General features: G+C 33.5%; 1 protein-coding gene across 1 annotated transcript; it reads right to left on the bottom strand.

Moving 5' to 3' along the window:
* Positions 1 to 5,210: 5,210 nt before the first annotated feature.
* LOC105108000 (ferredoxin-dependent glutamate synthase, chloroplastic-like) lies at positions 5,211 to 22,102 on the bottom strand. Its single transcript, XM_011002129.1, has 33 exons — positions 21,628 to 22,102; positions 20,957 to 21,269; positions 19,850 to 20,292; positions 19,639 to 19,770; positions 18,963 to 19,061; positions 18,552 to 18,622; positions 18,066 to 18,162; positions 16,954 to 17,046; positions 16,140 to 16,285; positions 15,118 to 15,277; positions 14,845 to 14,955; positions 14,506 to 14,721; positions 13,610 to 13,767; positions 12,862 to 12,991; positions 12,374 to 12,432; positions 12,157 to 12,262; positions 11,920 to 12,016; positions 11,510 to 11,625; positions 11,198 to 11,395; positions 10,878 to 10,988; positions 10,419 to 10,658; positions 10,232 to 10,330; positions 9,317 to 9,412; positions 9,025 to 9,222; positions 8,871 to 8,945; positions 8,610 to 8,738; positions 8,409 to 8,507; positions 7,967 to 8,109; positions 7,794 to 7,887; positions 6,705 to 6,943; positions 6,529 to 6,607; positions 5,902 to 5,985; positions 5,211 to 5,788 (listed from the first exon to the last, which is right to left on the bottom strand). Exons 1-33 carry the CDS (start codon positions 21,892 to 21,894, stop codon positions 5,624 to 5,626), a joined length of 4,863 nt encoding a protein of 1,620 aa, XP_011000431.1. The 5' UTR covers positions 21,895 to 22,102; the 3' UTR covers positions 5,211 to 5,623.
* Between the last annotated feature and the right edge of the window lie 800 nt (positions 22,103 to 22,902).

The raw sequence follows: 22,902 nt of genomic DNA, 5'->3' as shown, positions 1-22,902 counted from the left end.
ATTTTAAATTATTAGTCCATTTGCTCCATACCATGTGACAATATTCACTATTAATTTACTACTTTAATCAGTAATATAGTTGGACGAGGGGCTCAGATCACCAAGTAGAGATTTGATTTGCCCCCAAGTTAGCTAGAGATTTTGACTGGTCGCATGTAAATTGTAGAATGACCACATGATATTTAGTCGAAGACATAAGTTTCAGTATTTTGTGTCCAAATTTAGCTTTCTCCACTTTATATAGCAAAGTTACTAAATCTCATTTAGTCTGGACTAAGTTGCAAAACCTTTTGGATGGTGTGTTAATAATACTTTTTATATATATAAAAAAAGACAATGGACAATATCATTTTAATTTTTAAAAAGTCGAGTTGGGTTTTAACTAAATTACAGGTTAACTTACCATGTCTATAAGATTAACTTTGAGCTTATTAACACTCGATTAGTCATGACTAATCAAGCTAAATAAAATAAACTAATAAAATAACACAGCGGGGGGACTGAGTCATCTGCAAGTCCAAGCAGGTCACAGGATTTTCTCTGTTCATATCCGTTGCAAAGCCGCCCATCTTTCTAGATATTTAAGCAGCCCAGGAGGGGCAAGACAAACTTGTCAAACAAAATCTCTTCAAATCTGGAAAACTTTATGATCACCTGCTCACTATTTAGCACCCTTTCGTTTACTCCCAACAGGAAATCATGGCCATAGACAATCACCAAGGTACAGGCTTCGGCTTGTTGAAGCCACTAAAAAAGACAAAGCTTTAGCTTGGCCTCATCGAGCAAGCTAGCTAGTAGATGCCCGCCCATCCCTTCTTTCTTAAAATGGTCTCGCCAAAAATCATTTTCAAGAATCACATCACCTACATGGAACTACTTATGAATCTAAGATTTTAATAAATTATAACATCCTTGTGTAGTCATGCTTTTTATTCTTTCTTTCTTTTTCAATAATCAATAATTTTGTTAATAGAAACTAAGCCTTGTGATATTTTTATGATAGTATTTTATTGTTTATTCTCTCATAAATTATTATAAATTAAAATAATTTTTTTAAAATTTAAAATTTAATTCTTGAACTTTTTCTTGCATAGTTGAACTCAAATTAATATTCGATAGTATTTTTTTTGGAAAGGAAAAGTTTGATTAAAAAATAGAGGAATAAAATGTAAAGAATTGGTAAAATAATTGGCTTCTTAGAACTTCCATTGAAAAGTTTATTTTAGTTTCTTATTTTTTTTAGCTATTACGTAACCAATCTCTTTAATTTTTTAAAATTTAATTTTAGTGCCAAACCTAATTTTCCTTATTTTTTAATCTATTTTTTTTTTTGTTAGAGGAGAGAGGGAGGGAGGCTCACCGAATACAGCTTAAAGAGAGAAATTTATCCTTATCGATGATTATGATCACAAAATAATTGATTTTTGTGTTAATAAATTCTATTTTATGAAGAGAATTTGACCTAATTGTTTTCTTCTCTTTGCCTAAGAAAATAGATCTAATTGCGATAATAATTTAGCTTCAAATTGATTTCAGTTTTTTTAGCGATTGTTGGGATTTTTTATGGCAATAAATAAATTTATCAAGGTGTTTATGATAATTAATGAGTGTTTTGGGTAACAAAATAGATTAAAAATAAGTTTTTAATAGAAAAACCAAGCCCCTAATTTTTATGATCCTTGGTTATTGAAATATGTAGAAAACAGATAATACATCATCTACTATGATAATACATCATCTACTATCATAGATGACATGTTATCTCTCGTCCTTTCAAAAAAATTCAAAAGAAATGGGGGTTGAAATAAAACTAATAAGACAAGCCTAGGTGTGTGAGTTAGGTTGTTTTATTTTAATTCTAGGCCCGCGTGATGAACTCGTTTTTTTTAGTTATTTTATGTTAAGTTTTAAAAAATAATAAAATAAATCATTAAATCAAATTAAATTTTTTATAAAGGTAAAAAGTTTAATAGGTTAATTCACAACAACTCAGCTATTATTTGTTTTTATTTTTTTAATGCCCTTTTGCCTTTTAATTGAATAAAAAAATATAATTTTACCTTTTGTTATCAATGTTCTAGAATGTGATTTCATCATTTATTATCAATAATCTACTTTGTTATCTCATCCGCACATGCTTATTATGGTTATTTTAACTTTTAAAAAATATGTTGTTTTATATAAAAAAATTATGTGTTTATTATTGTATAATTAAATAAAAAACAATTTTTATAATAAACCTAATTTTAGTTCCTTATCTTTTTTAGCTATTACGTAACCAATCTCTTTAATTTTTTAAAATTTAATTTTAGTGCCAAACCTAATTTTCCTTATTTTTCAATCTATTTTTTTTTTTGTTAGAGGAGAGAGGGAGGGAGGCTCACCGAATACAGCTTAAAGAGAGAAATTTATCCTTATCGATGATTATGATCACAAAATAATTGATTTTTGTGTTAATAAATTCTATTTTATGAAGAGAATTTGACCTAATTTTTTTCTTCTCTTTGCCTGAGAAAATAGATCTAATCGCGATAATAATTTGGCTTCAAATTGATTTCAGTTTTTTTAACGATTGTTATGATTTTTTTGTGGCAATAAATAAATTTATCAAGATGTTTATGATAATTAATGAGTGTTCTAGGTAACAAAATGGGTTAAAAATAAGTTTTTAATAGAAAAACCAAACCCCTAATTTTTATGATTCTTGGTTATTGAAATATGTAGAAAACAGATAATACATCATCTACTATGATAATACATCATCTACTATCATAGATGACATGTTATCTCTTGTCCTTTCGAAAAAATTCAAAAGAAATGGGGGTTGAAATAAAACTAATAAGACAAGCCTAGGTGTGTGAGTTAGGTTGTTTTATTTTAATTCTAGGCCCGCGTGATGAACTCGTTTTTTTTAGTTATTTTATGTTAAGTTTTAAAAAATAATAAAATAAATCATTAAATCAAATTAAATTTTTTATAAAGGTAAAAATTTTAATAGGTTAATTCACAACAACTCAGCTATTATTTGTTTTTATTTTTTTAATGCCCTTTTGCCTTTTAATTGAATAAAAAAATATAATTTTACCTTTTGTTATCAATGTTCTAGAATGTGATTTCATCATTTATTATCAATAATCTATTTTGTTATCTCATCTGCATGTGCTTATTATGGTTATTTTAACTTTTAAAAAATATGTTGTTAAAATTATGTGTTTATTATTATATAATTAAATGAAAAATAATTTTTATAATAAAAAAATTATTGAATCTGATAACTTGCATGACTTGTATTGCAAGCTTGCATGGTTGACTCAAGTCCAATTTATTTATTTATTCAAATGTTTTTTATTAATTTTTTTTTAACGTTGAATTAATTCGAGATTGACTTTTTAAATTTTTTCTTTTAAATTATCTTTATGACTTTCTCTAGTTAACAAATTAATTCAGATAAATTAAATATTTTTTATTTTAATATTTAATTAAAATATTTTTCAATTCATGATTAATATATATATTTTTTAGAAGATATATCATCAACACCTGTATATTTTTTTCATGCTTTAATTTTTTTTCCCTCTAATTTGCGGCATAGACAATGGACTGGTATTCAACTCGTCGGTATGGCTAATTATAGCAGGAATCCATTAGTATCTTAATGGTGTTTAAGATATTATAAAAATCTTTGAATATAATTTTAAATAACCCATACATATTTGCAGAATCCTTTATAAATAACTTAGAATATTACACTAATTTTGTTTGACACAAAAACAATTTTGGAATGAATCATAAAAAAATATATGTAATTTAAATTATCAATAATTTTAGACAAATATATGTCATTTTAAAAAACTACAGAGTTAATTAACATAACACTCCCTACATTTAAGAAAAATGTTGTTAGGAATTATATAATGCCAGCCTAGTTGTCTACACTCATATTGTGAGGTGGGTTTTTTTTTTTACCATCCATTATAAAAATATTTTGTTTCATATATATGTATATATATATATATATAATTTCTCTTACCACTCATCCTAATTAATGTAATTAATTTCATCTATAATTTTTTGGGGACCTTTAGGCCCATTATCAAACCAAAAAAAAATAAAAATTGTATTATTGCTTTTGATGATGGTGGTGGTGTGTATGTGTCCCTGAGTGTAAGAAAAATAGTATTGGGTCCAATATAAATGAAAAATAATTTATTAAAGTATCAGTACAATTAACATTCAACTTCTAAACTTCTTCTAACTTATTTATAATATAAATTTTTTATTTATTTATATTAAATCTGTTTTACTTCATCGCATCTCTTCAATCTAATCATGTATCTATACAGTTTTCTATCAACTAAATTAAATAAAAAAAATCAACATCATTATGAAAAAACATCTCCAGTGTACATATGTAAATTTTTTTATAAACCGACTTATATTCATTTAAAATTCTTAATTGTATACTTTTTTTTTTAAGAAAAAGAAGACCACCAATAGTATCACATGATTTGATATTTTTATATAGAAAAAACTGAGATTGAAAAATAATAAAATCTGACATAATTTAACTTTTATATTAAAAATAAACTTTTAAACAACTCAAGGACAAAAAAAAAAGAATTTATCCTATGTCAACATTTTTGTTGTTTTATATTAAAAAACACATGCAACATATATTTTAAATAAAAGTTTATAATACAACCTTTTATCTGGTATGGTAAACTTATTGTATAAAATTTTTATACGGAGATTTTCATTGAAAAAAATCATCTTTAATTTTCTATCTTCGCTTTATATAATGATGGCATATGCATAGAGTTTACATGTTGGGCATATAACTTAACGCATTCATTATATTATTTATCAGGTGTCAAGATAATAAAAACAATAAAAACAAATAGATAATCGATTATGTTTTGCATCTAAAGATGGATATGGCTACCTGATTCTGTATCCAATACCTTCCCTTAATGAAGCCAACTTTAAGTCCTACTAATGCAGTTTCTAGAATCATAAAAAAATGAGGAAAAATATTACTTTTTTTTTTTTTTTATATATATAACTCGAGCCTTAATGGGGCTCTCAATAAACCGTAAAAAAGAGAGAAAATTACGACAGCATACATGTTATGATAGCAGTCCTGGGTGTGTTCAGCACGGTGTCCTTGGTATCTCAAGCCCATCATTGTCGTTGCAATCGCTAACCTTGCATTCGTCGGGGAGAAAAAAAGGACATTCATTATCATGAACTTTGAGAAAGCAATGACCAGCGCAATGAAATCAAACTTTCTATTGCTATGCATCAGAATCTTGACAATGGTGGAAATTTTTTTAACTTGAATTTACATTTTCTGCCACAAATCACTATACAATTTCTGTAACAATGTGGAACCTGGATGCTCGAAAATGGATGTCTGGGAATAGCAGATGCTCTTGGGTGATGTCAATCTTTCTTCAATTACAAAACCTTCATCGCCAAGGATACCAAAGCATTCCGGATCCCCGATAAATCTGTGGAGAATTCCAAGTCAAGAGTTCATCTTGTTTATATTTGATCTGTACAGGTTGGGGTTGCAAATTCGGGTTTTATTGGCTGGTCTTCAGGGTTTTCTCGCAGAGCTATCTTATGCAGATTGCAATGATGTCACTTGCCCAGCACTGGTTGCCTCGTATGCTGCACAAGCCTCTGGGGTGTCTTCTTCACTGGGTGGTACTAGCTGCCAAAAGAGTGGTAGATTTGTGTCCCACTCCTCCAGGATAGCTGCGCCTTTGCTGCTCCCGGTTTTTTCCTTCATCCGGCAAGCATGTGTCAGTAAACCATTACTGGGGAAATAAAATGGAAGCATATCTTTTTTTTTCTGTGCATCTGTGCACATGAACTAGTTTTGTTCAGTGTACTTACGACGTGAGCTTCAATAAGGCTCTTTAGCTGCATCTGGCCAACAGATGCAGTTACTCTTTGGACCTTCACTATTTCTTTATTTACCTGTTCACAGTTAAAACAGGCAAGATTTTGAAGCTTTTTAAAAGAACGGACAACAATAAAAGTGATTTTGAAGCCAAAGTACCAGTTAAGATTTCAGGGAACAAGATAGGCATTAGGAAAGAGCAATAAGATTTAACTGCGAATGATGTTGTTGTACATGCAAGGAGGCTTTTCCCATGGTCTGAAACGATGTCCTCCAGAACACAACAGGGAGAACCTTGACACTGCACTGGGGTTCATCCTCCATGGAGGCAATCAAAGGAAAATAAACCGATTGCATAGTGCTTTTATAGCATCTAGTGTGAAGTGTTTTTTTCCATGCCTTCAACCTTACATTACTAGTGTAAGCAGGATCATATTTTTCAGAATTTAAGTCATTGCTGCTACGGGGAACCAAGTTTTGTGAGTGCTTGAGATGCTGATAGTGTCATAAAAATGCTAAGAAACAAGACACCATCCTTGTAGTTAGCGCTAACCTCATGGAAATCCAATTGAACTAAAGAACAAAATTTGCAATGGTAAAGTGTGGATCAGAGCACAAACCTTGGGCATCAAAGTGTCATCCTCATCAAGAATGTAAGCCAAACCTCCAGTCATCCCAGCAGCTACATTCCTACCCACTCTGTGACATGGAAATGTAACAATGGGTTAAAATTATAACCATTCTCTTCTAATTGCTTGACTAGAAGAAAAATGTAAAGTAGAGAGACATTACTCACTTTCCAAGTACCACCACACAACCACCAGTCATGTATTCACAACAATGGTCTCCAGTGCCTTCAACTACAGCTTGAGCAAGTGAGTTTCTGACAGCAAACCGCTCCCCAGCTTTCCCTCTGACGAATACTTGGCCGCCTGTAGCCCCATACAAGCAAGTATTCCCGACAATAGCCGCATCCTCAGGAACAAATCCAGTGTTTTCCACAGGAGTTACGACCAATTCTCCTCCAGCCATACCCTAAACGCATTTACAACTAGTTTCAGAAACCACAGTTTAGCAACAAGACTTATTATGGGTGTGTTTGACATCGTGGTGCAAACCATGTTCTCTCAAGTTTGAAAACACACCTTTATGTTTTAGATTGTGGTAGTGATGGCGGTTCAAAGTGCTTTTTGTTTAGAAATACATCAAGATAAAGTTTTTATTTTTTAAAAATCATTTTTGACATCAAAATAATATGAAAACATAAAAAAAAAAATTATTTTAAGCAAAAAAAAAAATTCAAAATTTAAAAGAATATGATTTGCACCGCGTTCCCGAACACATCCTTAGAGCCTATTTTATTGTGATAACGGTTACTTTTCAAAATATCTTTTACTTGAAAATGCATCAAAATAATATTCTTTTTTAAAAAAATTATTTTTGACACCAGTATGTTAAAATGATATAAAAAAATAAAATAAATAAATAAATAAATTGAAGCAATGAAATATAAAAAAATTTATTGTTTTTTAAAAGCGTTTTTGAAAAACAAAAACAAACATATTCTTGTAAACAATCTGCTAGCAGGATTAGCAAACCATATTAGCTTAACAATGAATTATCCAAATTGAAATTATATTATCATTTGAAAATCAATGTGTGCTCACATCCTATTCATTATGAAACTCAAGTTAATTCAACAGCAGCAAAATTCTAATCCAAACCATCTAGTCAAATTTCACCACAAATACAGAACCAGCTCGCAAATACATGAATCGAGAAACTCTCAAGGCATGATGGCTAAATCAAATAGCCAATATGCATTTGAATTCAACATCAAACTTGTCAAACAACTAGGTAGGAGTGGAGATTTTTCCAAGCATACCTTCCCCACATAATCATTAGCCTCTCCTATTAGGCGAATGTTCATTCCAGGTGTCAAAAAGCATGCAAACGACTGCCCTGCACTCCCAGTAAACCTGTTGCCATGAAGATGATTTATTTAAATTGCATTTGAATGAAACTGTCAATACTTGCCATCGGGAAGTCACATCTTACGTTATGTTCAGCTGCCCAGCAAAACCAGTGTCACCATATTTCTTTGCAACCACACCAGCTATACGCCCACAAACAGCCCGGTCCACATTGTGTATTTTTATGGTTTTATTGACAACTTTTTCATTATTAATAGCATCTAGAATCTGGAAAAATAAAGATATTAGTTAGAAGTATGGCAGCAAATAGTAAGGCACCCTACACTTGCTTGCATATAATTGGGTACGGTCTGTACTACCATCAAAGAATCACAACCACCATAACCAAAGCTTCAGTCCCATAGCCCATGGAATTTTCTCAATGTCCTCCAACAAAAATATAGGGGTACACCAAGACCTTCTCCACAGGGACCAAAACCTTTAAGTGAAGCTCACCCCCAAAATCCCTTTACAGCTGAAGGCCATTGATTCAAAGTTGAAAATTGAAATAAAGATATGAAGCGTACCTCTGGATCTGCTAGAACAACATCATCTAAAACAGGACCATTGGTATGAACATCTTGATTCCTGATATCAGTACTTCTCAGTTTTGGTAAGCCTACACTCTGTACAAAAAAGTCGAACCAATGTTATCGATACACAGAGCAGAGCAACTCCATGTCAGTAAAACAAATGGCAGGAAGTTATGATACTCTTTCAATACATACCGACATGATATAACTGAGATCAAGATGCTGAGTTTTGACAAGAGATATATCTCGTGGTCTTAACAAATCTGTATGCCCAATGATATCATCTAACTTCTGATAACCCAATTGTGCCAGCATGCCTCTTATCTAGTCCACATAAGGAAATGCAACAAGAATCAGGACAAAGTTTTAGATATAGTTTGGAAAATTTCAACAAGAGATAAAAGAAATGATTTCAATAATTCCATTAAAATTATAATGGCAGAAAAAAAAGATTACCTCCTCAGCAACATATAAAAAGAAATTAACAAGATCACCAGGGATGCCAGGAAACCGAGCACGTAGTTCTTCTCTCTGAAGGAAATTCAATTTCAAAGAATAAGTCACTGAAGGGATACACAATATGCAAATCCATATACAGTTCCATTGATACCTGACTGGCAACACCAACAGGGCAATTATTAGTGTGACAAATGCGGGCCATTACACATCCCGTAGCAATCATTGCAACGGAACCGAATCCATACTCATCGGCACCCATTACTGCAGCCATCATGACATCAACTCCACTTTTGAAGCCCCCATCAACCCTAAGGATCACTCTTTCTCTGAGCCCATTCTCAATGAGAGTCTGTAAAAGATTGCCATTGACCAAAAAGCACACGGAATGTATGAGAAACAGATCACAAGGATTAACATCCTATTCACACATGAAATATAATAACCTGATGGGATTCTGAGAGTCCAAGTTCCCAAGGTCCACCAGCATGCTTAATGGAACTTATGGGGCTAGCTCCAGTTCCGCCATCATGCCCTGATATCTGCAAAGAAAATAAGATATCAGATTAAGCATTCCCCAGTGCCCACCACTTTTGTAAACATAATCCAAAATGACTATATCTTTTTTGAAAAGAATTCTCCAGCTTTCCATATGCCCATATAGAATCATAACATAATTTTTTTTTTTTTTGTTGTGGTGAGACAGGTGAAAGCTTCAGCAATAGAACTTGATATTTAGTTACATCACATGCAAATGATGTGGACTGTGTAGAGGGGTACGGTAAGAAAAGAGCGGGATTGGGATGGGATGGCAAGGAAAATTTGATCTTTTCAGGAAAAAAAACAGTCGGTATTCTAATTTACCACTTAACATATACAGAACACAAAAGATGGAGTTCTTCTAGCTTATAATGTCAGAATCATGGAAACCGGTTACAAGAAAAAAGAAAAAAGAAAGTGTTATTATTAGACTTTTGCTCTCCTCTAATTCTTCTTTATCTCTTGTTTCTTCTCTGCATTATTTGTTCTGGTTCATCAATTTATGCTTTATCTTCCTTCTCTTTTCAGTCCTACACCACAACATAGTTTAACTTCTGACCTTCAACATCTACTATACTTTATGATTTATTTATTTTTATTTTTATTTTTGTCTTAGCAGAGAGATTTCCAAGTATAATAGAGAATCACTTTGTTTAACGAACATGTTGACCAAAAGAAGTTGACCTCTTAATTAGCAGCCAGCAAATTACTTGAATATACCAACTTTGGAAGATGCTAAAATAGCATGGAGATGAGGAGCCACAGAACTATAAGACATATTAAGGTGTAATGGGCATAGTCAATGCATCATGAGAAGATACCTGTATAATATCAGCATTACCCTTCGCTACCCCAGATGCAACTGTGCCAATACCAGCTTCTGCCACAAGCTTTACAGAAACCTTAGCCTTAGGATTGACCTGTTGTACAGCAGGCATTGAAGTTATACTATGGGGGTACATCTTCAAGTGAAGAATGCTTGCAGATCAAAATAGAGTAATCGATCACCTGATGTAGGTCATAGATCAATTGTGCAAGATCTTCAATGGAATAAATGTCATGGTGTGGGGGTGGAGATATAAGCGGAACCCCAGGTTTTGAGTTTCTCAGCCTCGCGATGTATGCACTGACTTTCTTTCCAGGCAACTGGCCACCTTCACCAGGCTTGGCACCTTGTGCAATTTTGATTTCTAACTGATCAGCATTGACCAAGAATGTTGGAGTGACACCAAAACGTCCTGAAGCAACCTGAATAAAATGCAACTAGTTGTCAAAAGATAATTCACATACCAAGATGTCTTGGTGAATGGCAGGTCTAAGTTGACCACTTCAAAGAAAGAACACAATTTCTCTCCTAAACAGATATCATTAATATTTTAGCCAGGCACTCATGGTCTGCTAAAAATATTAGATCCTCTTTCACATGAGGTTAAGAACTTATTAGAAAATGCAGGTCAGGATCATCACCTGTTTAATAGCGCTGGTAGCAGTATCACCATTTTGAAGACCTTTAAGATGTGGTAACGTAGAAGAGTACCCATCAACAACATCAGTAAGTGGGCTCCAGCGAATAGGATCCTAGATGACATAATATTGTAAATGCTTTAGTCTCCAATATATGTTAAAAAAGGACCAAACAGATGTATAGTTCCATGACGAGCTGATGATTCATTTCTATTATTTGTCCGTGCATGCCTTTGTGTGATTCATAAACATAGACAGAGAGGTAAGCAATGAACAGACTAAGTGATAAACAAAACAAAGGGAACTGATCTATAAAAGCCTACCTCACCACCTTCCCCTGAATTAGATTTTCCACCTAATCTGTTCATAGCAATGGCAATTGCTTCATGAGTTTCTCTAGAAATAGCTCCAAGTGACATCCCACCAGTGCAAAACCGCTGAACAATAGATGTGGCAGGTTCAACCTTTCCCAAGGGTATTGGAGCACGATCACTTTTGAACTCAAGAAGATCACGAAGAACCTACAATTGAAATGATAGCAGATTTTAATTACATGATTATAAAATGCTGGTTTTCAAGAGAATAAAATAGAGTTCAAAAAATTAAAACATAAACTAATTTATTTCAGCACTCACATTCACAGGCCGGTTAGACAAATGCTGCTGATAAATAGAAAATGCATTTTCACTCTTTTGGCGAACAGCTTTGTGAAGCAGCTTCGACATCTCTGGATTGTTTCCATGATATTCCCCTGTTATATAAGTTTTTATAAAATGTAGTCTTGAGAACAGTTTTGAGGCGTGTAAGATATAAATCAAGCAAATTCAAAATGATATCAACTTTGATAAATCTGTAATTTAGTGTCTTCCTAATGATCTAGTGAAATTTGAAGTAATTTTTACAAATCACAACTGCAACCAAGTCATTGCTTCGCTTAGTGATATAAACATTGACTAAAATTTCAACCAGAGCTTCATAATAGTGATGGAAGCAACTAGTAAATGTTTGTGTGAGATGTAACTGACATATTCGTTGGTAGTATTACCTCCAGGTCTGAATTGTATAAATCCATAATTTTCCAGTCTTTTAGCTGTAGCCTGGGAGAAAGCTTTCACCCAGAAAGACAACGTCTCCCTTGCCAACTGGAAAGAGAAAATGGAAATCAACAAAAAAGCAACTTCAAACGTGAAGTTAAAGATTGAAAGGATTAGAACACTGGAAGTTAACTACAACATGAAAGAGTACAAAATTTCCACCACTTAGTTTACCAAGTTCAGATTACCTCATCAAAAGTTGCTCCACCAATATTTGAAACACTGCCACAGAATGCTAGATCAACAATCTCCTTCCCCAATCCATAGATCTCAAATATCTGCGCACCACAATAACTAAATACAGAAAACAAACAAGTCAATTTAACAGTAAAATTTACAAAGCGTCAGTAAATTGACTTCCAAAAAGTTGAAAAAACCAAAAAACTGGAATTTCTGAGCTTGTACCTTGAAAGTAATGAGATGCCCATCTTAGAAAGAATTTTGAGAAGGCCAGATTTAACTGCCTGGAATAAAGAAGAACAATCAATACAATAAGCTACATGTACAAATGTTAGATGCAACAATCCAGTAATATTTTGGAAGATGAAAGCCATGTTCTTATAAAGTTCTAACATTTAGAACTGGAGGACAACGTAATTTTTCTAATGCACAAAAATACGTAATTGTAAATCTTGAACAAAAAGGTTATACTAGATGAGAATTGAAACTATATAGTTCACATAGCCTCAAACATTGTTAACAAATAAGAAAGGAAGTGCATAGGGAGTACTTACAGCCAATACAAAGAAACTACAATGAACCTAAAGTACTATAGTTAGGAACTGAAACACGGCAGTTTTAAGGTATGAACAGCACTTGGATGTTTTTTCTTTCTTACACTGTGTACCTAGTGAAGATCTTTAAAGAATTTATTGTTTCAAGGATGTACTAACCTTGCAAAAATTCTTTTGAGCTTGTTCAATTGTTACAGTAGGCATCTTGCCATTCATCATCAGATTCACAGTTCTTTTATTCAGGCGCCACTGCCGACATGTTTCCAGTGCCAAGTACGGACATATAGCACTGAAAAAAAATTTTATTTAACCAAATTATTGTCAATGCAAGATGTGAGACAATAACATAAGCATATTCAGGTTTAAGGGAATGAACAAAAAGTTCTTACAAGATTCAACACTGAAAGGAGAAGTCAAAAAGTGAAACAGATGCAAACAAGATACAAAGAATTCTGTCCTACTTTGACAAATGGCATTTAATAATTTACCTATTTTCAAGCGATTAAGATACAAAAAGTTATGATACTTAACTTTCTATAAAAAAATATTTTAGGTGAAAGTGAATAATTTCCTGTATCCTACAGCTTTAATTAAGAATAACTCTTCAGACAATTGTAGATGGTACAAATAAACGTGTCTCATTCACAATATAGACTTTATTAGTATTCAATATGTAAGAGCAAAATATTTAGGGCTCCAAGAAAATGTAAACCAAACATACAAGAAGTAACCTGGTACTGTTTTTATATTTTAACCTGAAGGGAGGGAAATTGAAAACATATTACTATAAATACTTTAAATATCTTCAATAACTGTTCCATCCACTATGTTTAGCCTAACCAAAATCTAAGAAGAAAAGGGTAAAAGCATCATCTACAAACATTTCATGTAAAGAGGAAAACTTAACCTAGCACCATATCCAATCAAACAGGCAAACTGATGAGTGCTAAAGCACTGAGCAGTGTCAGCTACAATTGAAGTTGACATTCGCAAACCATTCTGAATAAGATGCTGATGAACAGCACCAACAGCAAGAAGAATCGGAATTGCAGGCCGAGTGGGTTCCTGAGAAAGGAAAATGTTTGGTATCACTCAGAATTAGGAGAATAACATACACTGAAGTTTCCTTGCATGCCCAGGATGACAAAGTGGAAGACAGGTCAGGATTTATCAGCTCCATAGCACATCCATGTGGAAAAGAAGGGCTCAACAGCATTTAGAACTTACAATTTGTGTATAGCAAATCTTAAATATTCTCCTACAAGGAAAGACATGAAAACTAGAAAATGACGAATTCATAATTGATTGCGGTCATGAAACTTTACACTGGCAGATGGCGTGATGTAACATATAAAATTTCAGTAGTCCAATTCACTGTTAAAAAATCAAGATGGAGCACAATCAACAAAAAAGCATGAGCATACTAGTGGTACCCCAAACTGTCAACAGATAAGCACACATGATTACATTCAACTAGTGGAATGATTCTCCATCAGGAGAGTCATGACTAGGAGTACAATCAACAATGTTTTCTTGCACTTTGCTGCATACAAAGAGCACCGAGAGGAAGAAGTACTTGGGGAAGCATGAGAACTGAGTCAAAAATAGCTGCTGAAAGTTTAGTTTACAATCAGGAACTATAATTAGAAAACAAGGCCAAAAAAGAAACAGCAACCATTCAATGACTTTGCAATCATAAAACCTAGTATATTCTCAAGGAAACTGTTATCAGTATTAATTGCTTTTAACACAGTAAATTCCAAGTTATTGCAAATGAAAAAGGGAAGACCAAAGGGTAATTACCAGCTCATCAGATCGGTCGGAGAGAACAAGTAATTGGGAACCATTTCTAACAGCTTCATCAGCTGCCTCACAAAGCTTAATTAATGTTTTCTCCAAAGAACCCTCAACCCCTTTGCGTATATCAAAAAAGGTTGGTAAAACTTGAGGTTTTAAGTAGGGATCCTTCAGTAACAATTCAAGCTCTCCTTCATTTAGTACAGGACTAGACAAGATAACCTGGAAAAAAGTGACAAATTGTTTGAGTCCACTCAATATATGAAATCACTAACATGCAGTTTGTAGCAGAAGCATTATAAACATCATTAGGTACACTGGGCAAGCAAGGATGATACTCAGAACCTGTGAAGCATTTTCTGGTCCAACTTCCAAGATGTTTCTTCGCTTTCCAATATTGACTTCAAGAGACATAACTAATCCTTCTCTGAGAGGGTCTATAGCTGGATTTGTAACCTGCATTCATGGAATGAAAAACAAACTCAGCAAACAATAGATGATTTCAAATTAAATTGGTGTGATAACAAAAGGCTAGTGCATTCAGAATCCCACAGATGGTTCTTAAAATCATAAAGCACAGCTAAAAATAAATATCAAAAGGCATGTCAAAGTTCAAACCTGTGCAAACCGTTGTTTAAAATAGTCATAAAGCATATGCGGCTTTTGAGACAATATCGCCAATGGAATATCATCTCCCATGCAAAATGTAGGCTCCTTCCCTTGCGAAGCCATATTCTCAATAACCATTTGGACATCCTCGCTGGAGTAGCCGAATGCCCTGTTCCCATGACAGTACAAAATAATGAACACAAACCAAAGGGGTGAATACTACTAATTTAAATAAAATTCTTTTAATATTAGGCAAATCTTTCGAGTAAAAGATATCAGGCAATGAGTAAAGGATAATAGGCAATGCGTTCAAGTGAGAACTCAAGGAAAGGAAGGCAGGGAACAAATATGAGAGTTCATGTATGTCTGCAAACCTCGCCCATCCACACGCAGCAACACACACATTTATGTATAATATGTTTGCAAAACTAAATATAAAAGTATGCCTGTACACATACGAACTTCCAATCACCAAGATATAGTACATGTAGATTATACACCTTTCAATTTGTCATTGTAAGTATATCCACAAAGATCTATTAAAATATAGTTAAAACTGGTCTTGAGAGTTGACACCTTGTAACGCAAGAAGCTCTCAGAATTTAATGAAGCAGAACACAAACACACACACCCCTCTTTAACTGTGATCTCATTTTCAACAAGTTTTCACATGGAAAACTGCTCAAGGGTTTTGGAAACAGCAATATTGTAAAGCAGTTCCGAATCTTGCATGAGGTGCGTGAGAGATAATCAAGACTGTGAAGTCTCAGTGGACCTACAAGGGCCACAGTGCTGGACACAAGCCACATGGTTTCATGAGATAAGTCTCTACATTAAACTAACTTCTTTTTATACCTTGATAGAAACCGCATTACAAAATCCCTAAGTCAATTAAGAAGCATATAGACTTGAGTAAATGTCAGATATGACTATCAGCTATGAAAAGTTCAGCTTTTTTATTCAAGAAAAAAGAATAATCATATATAATTTATAGCAGATTATGAAACAGCAAATTAAACAGATATACTTACTGTTGGCGGTTTAAAGTTGCTACATTGTCCATAACTGTTGCGGAGAGGAAGTTTGCAGGCTTCAAGGATCGTAGGTTTTCCTTGACCCATTTTCCGTAAGGATTTAACAGTGCTACTCGCTTTTTTACTTCGGTGTTCTCATAAACCTGCAAATAAAAAACTGATCAATAGTCAAATCTAGATGTGGGTTCAACGAATTGCCAGTACAATCACAACGAAAAGCTGCCAGCAGTCTATTATGTGTAAAATTACATCAAATCTACCTAAATAAGAGAGAGATCAGCATAGATAAAGGCAATAGAGTAAAAAATAGCATGCATTTTCAGCAATGAAATATTACTTCATAATTCAAAAAATCAGACAGTAACATTAAAGAGATTTCTGAATCCACTAACAACGTTGATAGTCTTACATAACTGAAAAATAAAATTACACATATCCCCTACAGTAACACTAAAGAGATTTCTGAATCCACTAACAACGTTGATAGTCTTACATAACTGAAAAATAAAATTACACATATCCCCTACAGTAACACTAAAGAGATTTCTGAATCCACTAACAACGTTGATAGTCTTACATAACTGAAAAATAAAATTAGACATTATTCTTAAAATTTTTCTTCTATTATCCATCAAAAACATTGATTTAGAGAGAGAGAGAGAAGCTAACTACAGAAGAAACACCTCAGAAGTTACAGTAAACTGGCATAAAATGGTTGTGGAGTTACAATGAACTAACTACTTCCAGCATCATTTACCTTGTAAAGGTATCGAGTACAAAAAAAAAAAAAAAAACTAAAATGTGCACAAACCTGGCCACCAGGCAAATCTACAGCTATCATCATTCCGGGACCTAGACGGCCTTTCATCGTTACTTTTGATTCATCCATTGGTAAAACCCCAACCTGGTTAATAAAAGGTACAGTTTTCTTTTAAGTGCAGAGATTGCAACAAAGTAGACCAAGTTTAAGAGAGAATAAAAAAAGGGAAATATTAAATTAATCAGATGCAAGTCAAATATTCAATGATACAATTCAAAATATCTTGCGCAACTGTTTACAGAGCAAAAATGAAGCCAAATGGTTTGCTCCTCCAAAGCTAACTGATGTGAGAAATGATCTACCATGATCACAACAATTACATCAAATATATATGTGCAGCATCATTTCAAACAAAATCCTACTAGTTCAGGGACTGAAGTAAGAGAGGACTGGTTTTTTCAGCAAATATTCAAGTGAAAGGGGAGATAATTTCATTCTCATGAGATCTCAATTCATTGATCCCACCCTAGCCAGTGGAACATGTTCGTTATATTAATATAGGCGTCAAAACTTAAAACTTAGGCACAGCAAAAGGAAACTTCAGAATGATAATGACATCAAACACCTAGATATGGCAATCAAAGCCAGACTTACGCTCATTTCACAATAGATCCCATATTATTCAATAAAATTTGACAAATTATGTGATATTTATTGCACAATTTGCTTTAAAAGAATTTCTTTAAATATTTTGCAAGAGTTTCAATTAACAGTGCAAGCAGCCTTAATGTCAGTTATTTATTAAATAAAAAGTTGGTCTAACCAAAGGAGGAATTTGTGATTTAGGCCTGATGGGAAAAGACTGCAGTGAGAAAGAATCCATAGCTGGGATCCTAATAACCCAAGTCAAGCCTGGTCCCAGTATCAAAACAGGTCACCATTAAGCCATGACTTATCAATCATAAATAAAAGTTTAAGTGATTTTTACTACGATAATGTCAAAAAAAAAAAGATAAAGAAAAAAAGAAAACAACAAACATTTCAGGACCCTAAGCCAACCAAATTAACAACACTGAGATATGCATATTGTGTTCTAACATCCGGTTTCCTTTGAGAATATCAATCATGGAGGACTTTCAATTTATATGATATGTGGAACACACCTCAGATGCAACATATACAAAATTGTCCACTGTCCGCCAATATCTAGCAGGACGGAGTCCATTCCTATCGAGACAAGCCCCAACTGTTTTTCCATCACTACGCCATTTGAAATAAAATAATAACGGTCAGTAACAAGAACTGAAAAACAAATATACAATAAACAATAAAGCCCACGACAAATCATCAATATTCTAGGCCACTAGCTATATGTGCATATACATGTGCTTGCATCTGAATTCATTAACATTTGTATAAGCAAGCACATTGTTGTTTTATATCATTACTGACTCCCAAGGCAGTTCTAAGGAAAAACCTGACATGGTATTACAACCTGGTATGTAAAAAATGAAAATCAAAATCAAGGAAACTTCCTAATTGTTGGTGAGCACATCAATAATCATCTATAGCCCTCTAATATTGGTCCCTATGAGCTACCATCAACTCCTGGCGCTCCAAGATAGTACAAGAAGTCTGTCAAAATTTACCTGAATAAGAGTAAAGCAGGTCCATCCCAAGCTTCCATCTGACCCTTGTAATAATCATAAAAATCTACAACCTACATGGAACCAATAAACTATGCATTGCCTACAAGTAATTGCAATAAAATTATGAGGGTAAATTTTAACTACAATCACAATCTATTTCAAAAACACTACCAGCACCAATTTAAATCAAATTAAAAACACCTGACAAACAACCAGCATATTTATAAATCAAGGTGGAAAAAAAGACATGACTACCGAAATTCCAACTAAGTCCAAAATAGAACGTGATAAATGGGAAGAGAGTTATGATGCCTAACCCGATAAGTTATGTTCGAAGGCTCGGTTCAATTAGTTTAGCATTCAGAAAGAAATATTGTCAAATTCAACTTGCAAAGTACCAACGGAAAATACCTCAGGATATTTGATTGTCAGAGTTGGATGATTTTTATATGCCTCAGGGACAAGAATCATCAAAGCCTCCTCAGGAGTGCGCCCACTCCTTATTAACAGCTGAAAAGGTGAAGAGCAGAAACAAATCAAAACACAGAAGGGTTGCATAAGAATAGCTAAAGAATATGGGAAAAATTTACCAATTCTAATGTACTAAATTGAGTCTACAGCAAATACACTCCCCCCCTTTGTTGTGCTGGCACCCCATCACATGTATCGGTTTTAGTTATAAATCCTGGTGATAATGATTATCTATCAAATAAGCACCCATGTACGTTTTCATTTAAACATGGGAAAAGATGGTCATGAATTATTCCTTCATAGAACCAAAACAAAGAGTCACAACATTATCGACTTTCAACTTTAGGTGCCAAGGGTATCCATAAAGAAGTTGTCCCAGCTAAAATGGGATGCGCTGGATTCTGTACGATCAAAACTTTAAAGACTAGCCAATAAATTTTCCTTGTTCGCTCCTTGATCGTAATATCTAATGAGAGAGATGTGAGTAGACATATAATACTCACAAGTGAGCCCCACAATGATACAGAAAAGGAGATAGAAAATAGGACAAATCTTCTAAAGCAGCCGCATATGATGGTTGAGGAAATCATGTAAGCATAAAAGCAACAGCTCTTACTTCGGCTGCACTGTCAAGATTTGCTGAATCTGATGCCTTTGGGTTCCCATAAGGACGAATTTCATTTTCACGACCATGCCAAACCGAAGATTTCAATGAGGTTTCTCGAGATTGCATCCAATTCAGGTTACCCTGTGTGCATTTTAGAATCAAGATAAGAAGATGCCTCAAAATGCTAACTACACAGCAGTACTGTAGAGAACTTTATAACCTGTATGGTGTTAATCTCTCCATTATGACCAAGAAACCGCATTGGCTGAGCAAGAGGCCATCTGGGACTAGTATTTGTGCTATACCTTCGATGATAAATAGCGAAAGGTGATTTGTAGATATCATTCTGAAGGTCAGAATAAAACATCCCAAGAACTTCAGAACGAAGCATTCCCTTATAAACAATTGTTTGATTAGACAAAGAACAGAAATAAAGCTCATTCCCCCAGTTTGCTGAGTTCGCCGCCCTTTCAATCAGCTTCCGGCAGATATACAGTTCTCGTTCAATGTCGTCAACATTCTCTTCTTTAATAACTTTAACAAATACTTGTTGGATGTTGGGCATGGTTTCTTTTGCATAAAAACCAACTACGGATGTATTTACAGGAACGGACCTCCATCCAAGCACCTCAAGGCCCTCTTGTTCAAAAATATTTACAATTGCTACAAAATAATCACAGAGCGCAATCAATCAAACTGATGCTAAGGTAAACAAAAGCGTCAGTCACGCACACTAAACTGCAACAGGTAAAAAAAGAACAAGGAGAAAAGGAGAGAGAGAAGGATACTTACTACAACATAGCAAAGCAAATATATACTCCATACATTTTTAGGAATGAAGATGGAAAACATTATCCCACACTCAGCGCATACATGAATCTTAAAAGATATCTGCTCTATGCTTCGCTGACAGGTATATTTATCTTTACCTGGGCAGAAGCCTACTAGAGAGAGAAGACCAACTGAAAATTATGACAAGGGTATTGGGCCAAATCACATTGCTAAGAAAGAACACCAAAAGAATAGTGCATCAACATAGCAGAAAGAAAAGTGCAATCTTCTTTTAAATGAAATACAACACTAAAACCAAATTCAACCCATAGTCAAAACAAAACCTCAATGCATATCATTCAGTAAACTAAAAATGCACCATTCTACAAAATATCGAAAGTGAGAAAACGAACAAGCACTATCCAACACATGAACTCAACCGGATTCAAACCACTTCATGCATGCACCATTCTACAAAATATCAAAAGTGAGAAAATGAACAAGCACTCTCCAAACACATTAACTCAACCGGATTCAAACCACCTCACGACATTACCTTTTTTGGCTTCTTTCACAAGGCTATCATCTTTAGGGAAAAAAACCATCCCAACACCAGTATGCGATTTATCAAAAGAACCAATCCCTTCACTCTCAGCCCACTTATCAAATAACTCCCACGGAATCGAAGTCATCAGTCCTGAACCATCACCAGAGTCATTATCTGCTCCACAACCTCCACGATGTTCCATACAACCAAGAGCAGTAAGTGCATCCTTGACAATCGCATGGGACGGCTTGTTTTCCAAATTCGCAATAAATCCAACTCCACATGCTCCTCTTTCTGATATTATATCCTCCAAGTTTGCTACCTAAGTTTCATAACAAAATCATTAAATAAACAAATTGAGCCGTATGGAACAGTATTTTAAGGTCCTGTTTCGTTAGCTGCCTGCATTTCTTACTCTTCAAATCAAACAAACAACAAATAAATATGATCATCATCTCTAATAAGCAGCAACAAAAAATATGGTATTTTAACGGAATCAAAATGTTTTTTATTTAGAGAAAGAGCCTAAAATTCATTAAATATATTAGAAATGAAATAATCATAAAAAATATTCAAATGTCAACAAAACCAAAACGAACACGTCTCTTGAGAAAAACAGAAAGAAAAACTGTATTTCAGCGCAAACAGCAAAACAAGTTAAAAGGAAAAAAGAAAAATACCTGCGGTTTCAAATCAGGAGGAGGAGGATACTGCGGAGAGATGTTTTGACGGTCAACATTGAGAATGGCGTGGACCGGACGGGAGTTCTTTTTAATTGAAAATCGAGAGAAATTCGAAGAATGTCCGATTCTCCTTCTAGCTCTCTTCGATTTACAGTAGAGTCCAACGAAATCAACAAATAACAAATTCTTATTGAGTGAGTTCGGTCTTGTAGCATTGACAAGTTGCGGAATCGGAGAGACTACTGGTGATTGAATAGAAGCCATGAGACAGTCAATGAGCGAGCGAGAGAATGTTTCTTTTTTATATATTTTTGAGATATTTGTGGGTTGGAGAATCGTGTGGAGGAGAAGAAGAAAAGAGGAAGGTTTTTGTAAGAGGTGGATAAAGAAGATAAAGGACCGGAACCACCCGCTCCTCTTCTCTTTCACTTCTCACTCTCTCTGGCGTCTATGTCTACTTACCACTCTGCCGTCGCTCTCTATCTCTCGTCTTCGTTCGTTTTCTGATGTTGATTTTCCACTTCTCGAGTCTGGCGTGGGGAGAACATGCGTCACATGTGTTTGGCTGGTTTATAAATATAATTACGCATATTCGAGAGTTTCGGAACTCAAAAGCGGAAATAAAATCTTTAGAGAAAAAACATATATGTTAAAACCGACTATTTCAGGCCATGAATGGGAAAAAATAACTAAAAAATTTAAAAATTTAAATAATATTATTTTAAAATAAATTTAAAAAAATAATGGATTAACTCTTTTTATTTTATATGAGACATGATCTAGATAAAATCTAAATTTATTCACAACAACATCAAATCAAGTTTTATAACAAAGATTTTAAATTTATATTCATATAAATATTTTGTCTTGATAATTAGTTGATGAGAGATTTGAGATTTAATATGTAAATTTTGGTTTGTATGGGTAAGAATTGATTTTTTTTTAATATGGAGAAAATTTTTAAGAAGTTTTCTTTTTTTGGTTAGTTTTTGTTAATTTTCCTTTTATTTTATTTATTTTATTTCAAGTACAAAGATTCCTTTATTTATAGAAAAAGTTAACATTGTTAGGTTCATTCAATTTAATTTTAATATATTGGCAGGTGACAATGCGGTGTATATGATTTTTAAAGTTATAATTTTTTTTAAAAATATTTTTAACTTTAATATATTAAAATGTTCAAAAACACTCTTAAAAACATTAATTTAACAAAGAAATAGTGTAAAAGGTATTTAAAAAAAACTCAACTTTGATCTATTTTTTAGATAATAT

This window comes from Populus euphratica, unplaced genomic scaffold (assembly GCF_000495115.2).
Source record: "Populus euphratica unplaced genomic scaffold, PopEup_1.0 scaffold179.1, whole genome shotgun sequence".
Lineage (NCBI taxonomy): Eukaryota > Viridiplantae > Streptophyta > Magnoliopsida > Malpighiales > Salicaceae > Populus > Populus euphratica.
The sequence above is the reverse complement of the archived record's forward strand: the minus strand, read 5'-3'. Positions and strand labels throughout refer to the sequence as shown.

Excerpts from the sequence above, each read along its gene's own strand:
- LOC105108000 (XM_011002129.1), bottom strand. The coding sequence starts at position 21,894 with ATGGCTTCTATTCAATCACCAGTAGTCTCTCCGATTCCGCAACTTGTC. Across the intron at positions 21,270-21,627 it reads CTCCTGATTTGAAACCGCAG|GTAGCAAACTTGGAGGATAT; the intron begins GTATTTTTCTTT and ends TATGAAACTTAG. Across the intron at positions 11,626-11,919 it reads TATACAATTCAGACCTGGAG|GGGAATATCATGGAAACAAT; the intron begins GTAATACTACCA and ends CTTATATAACAG.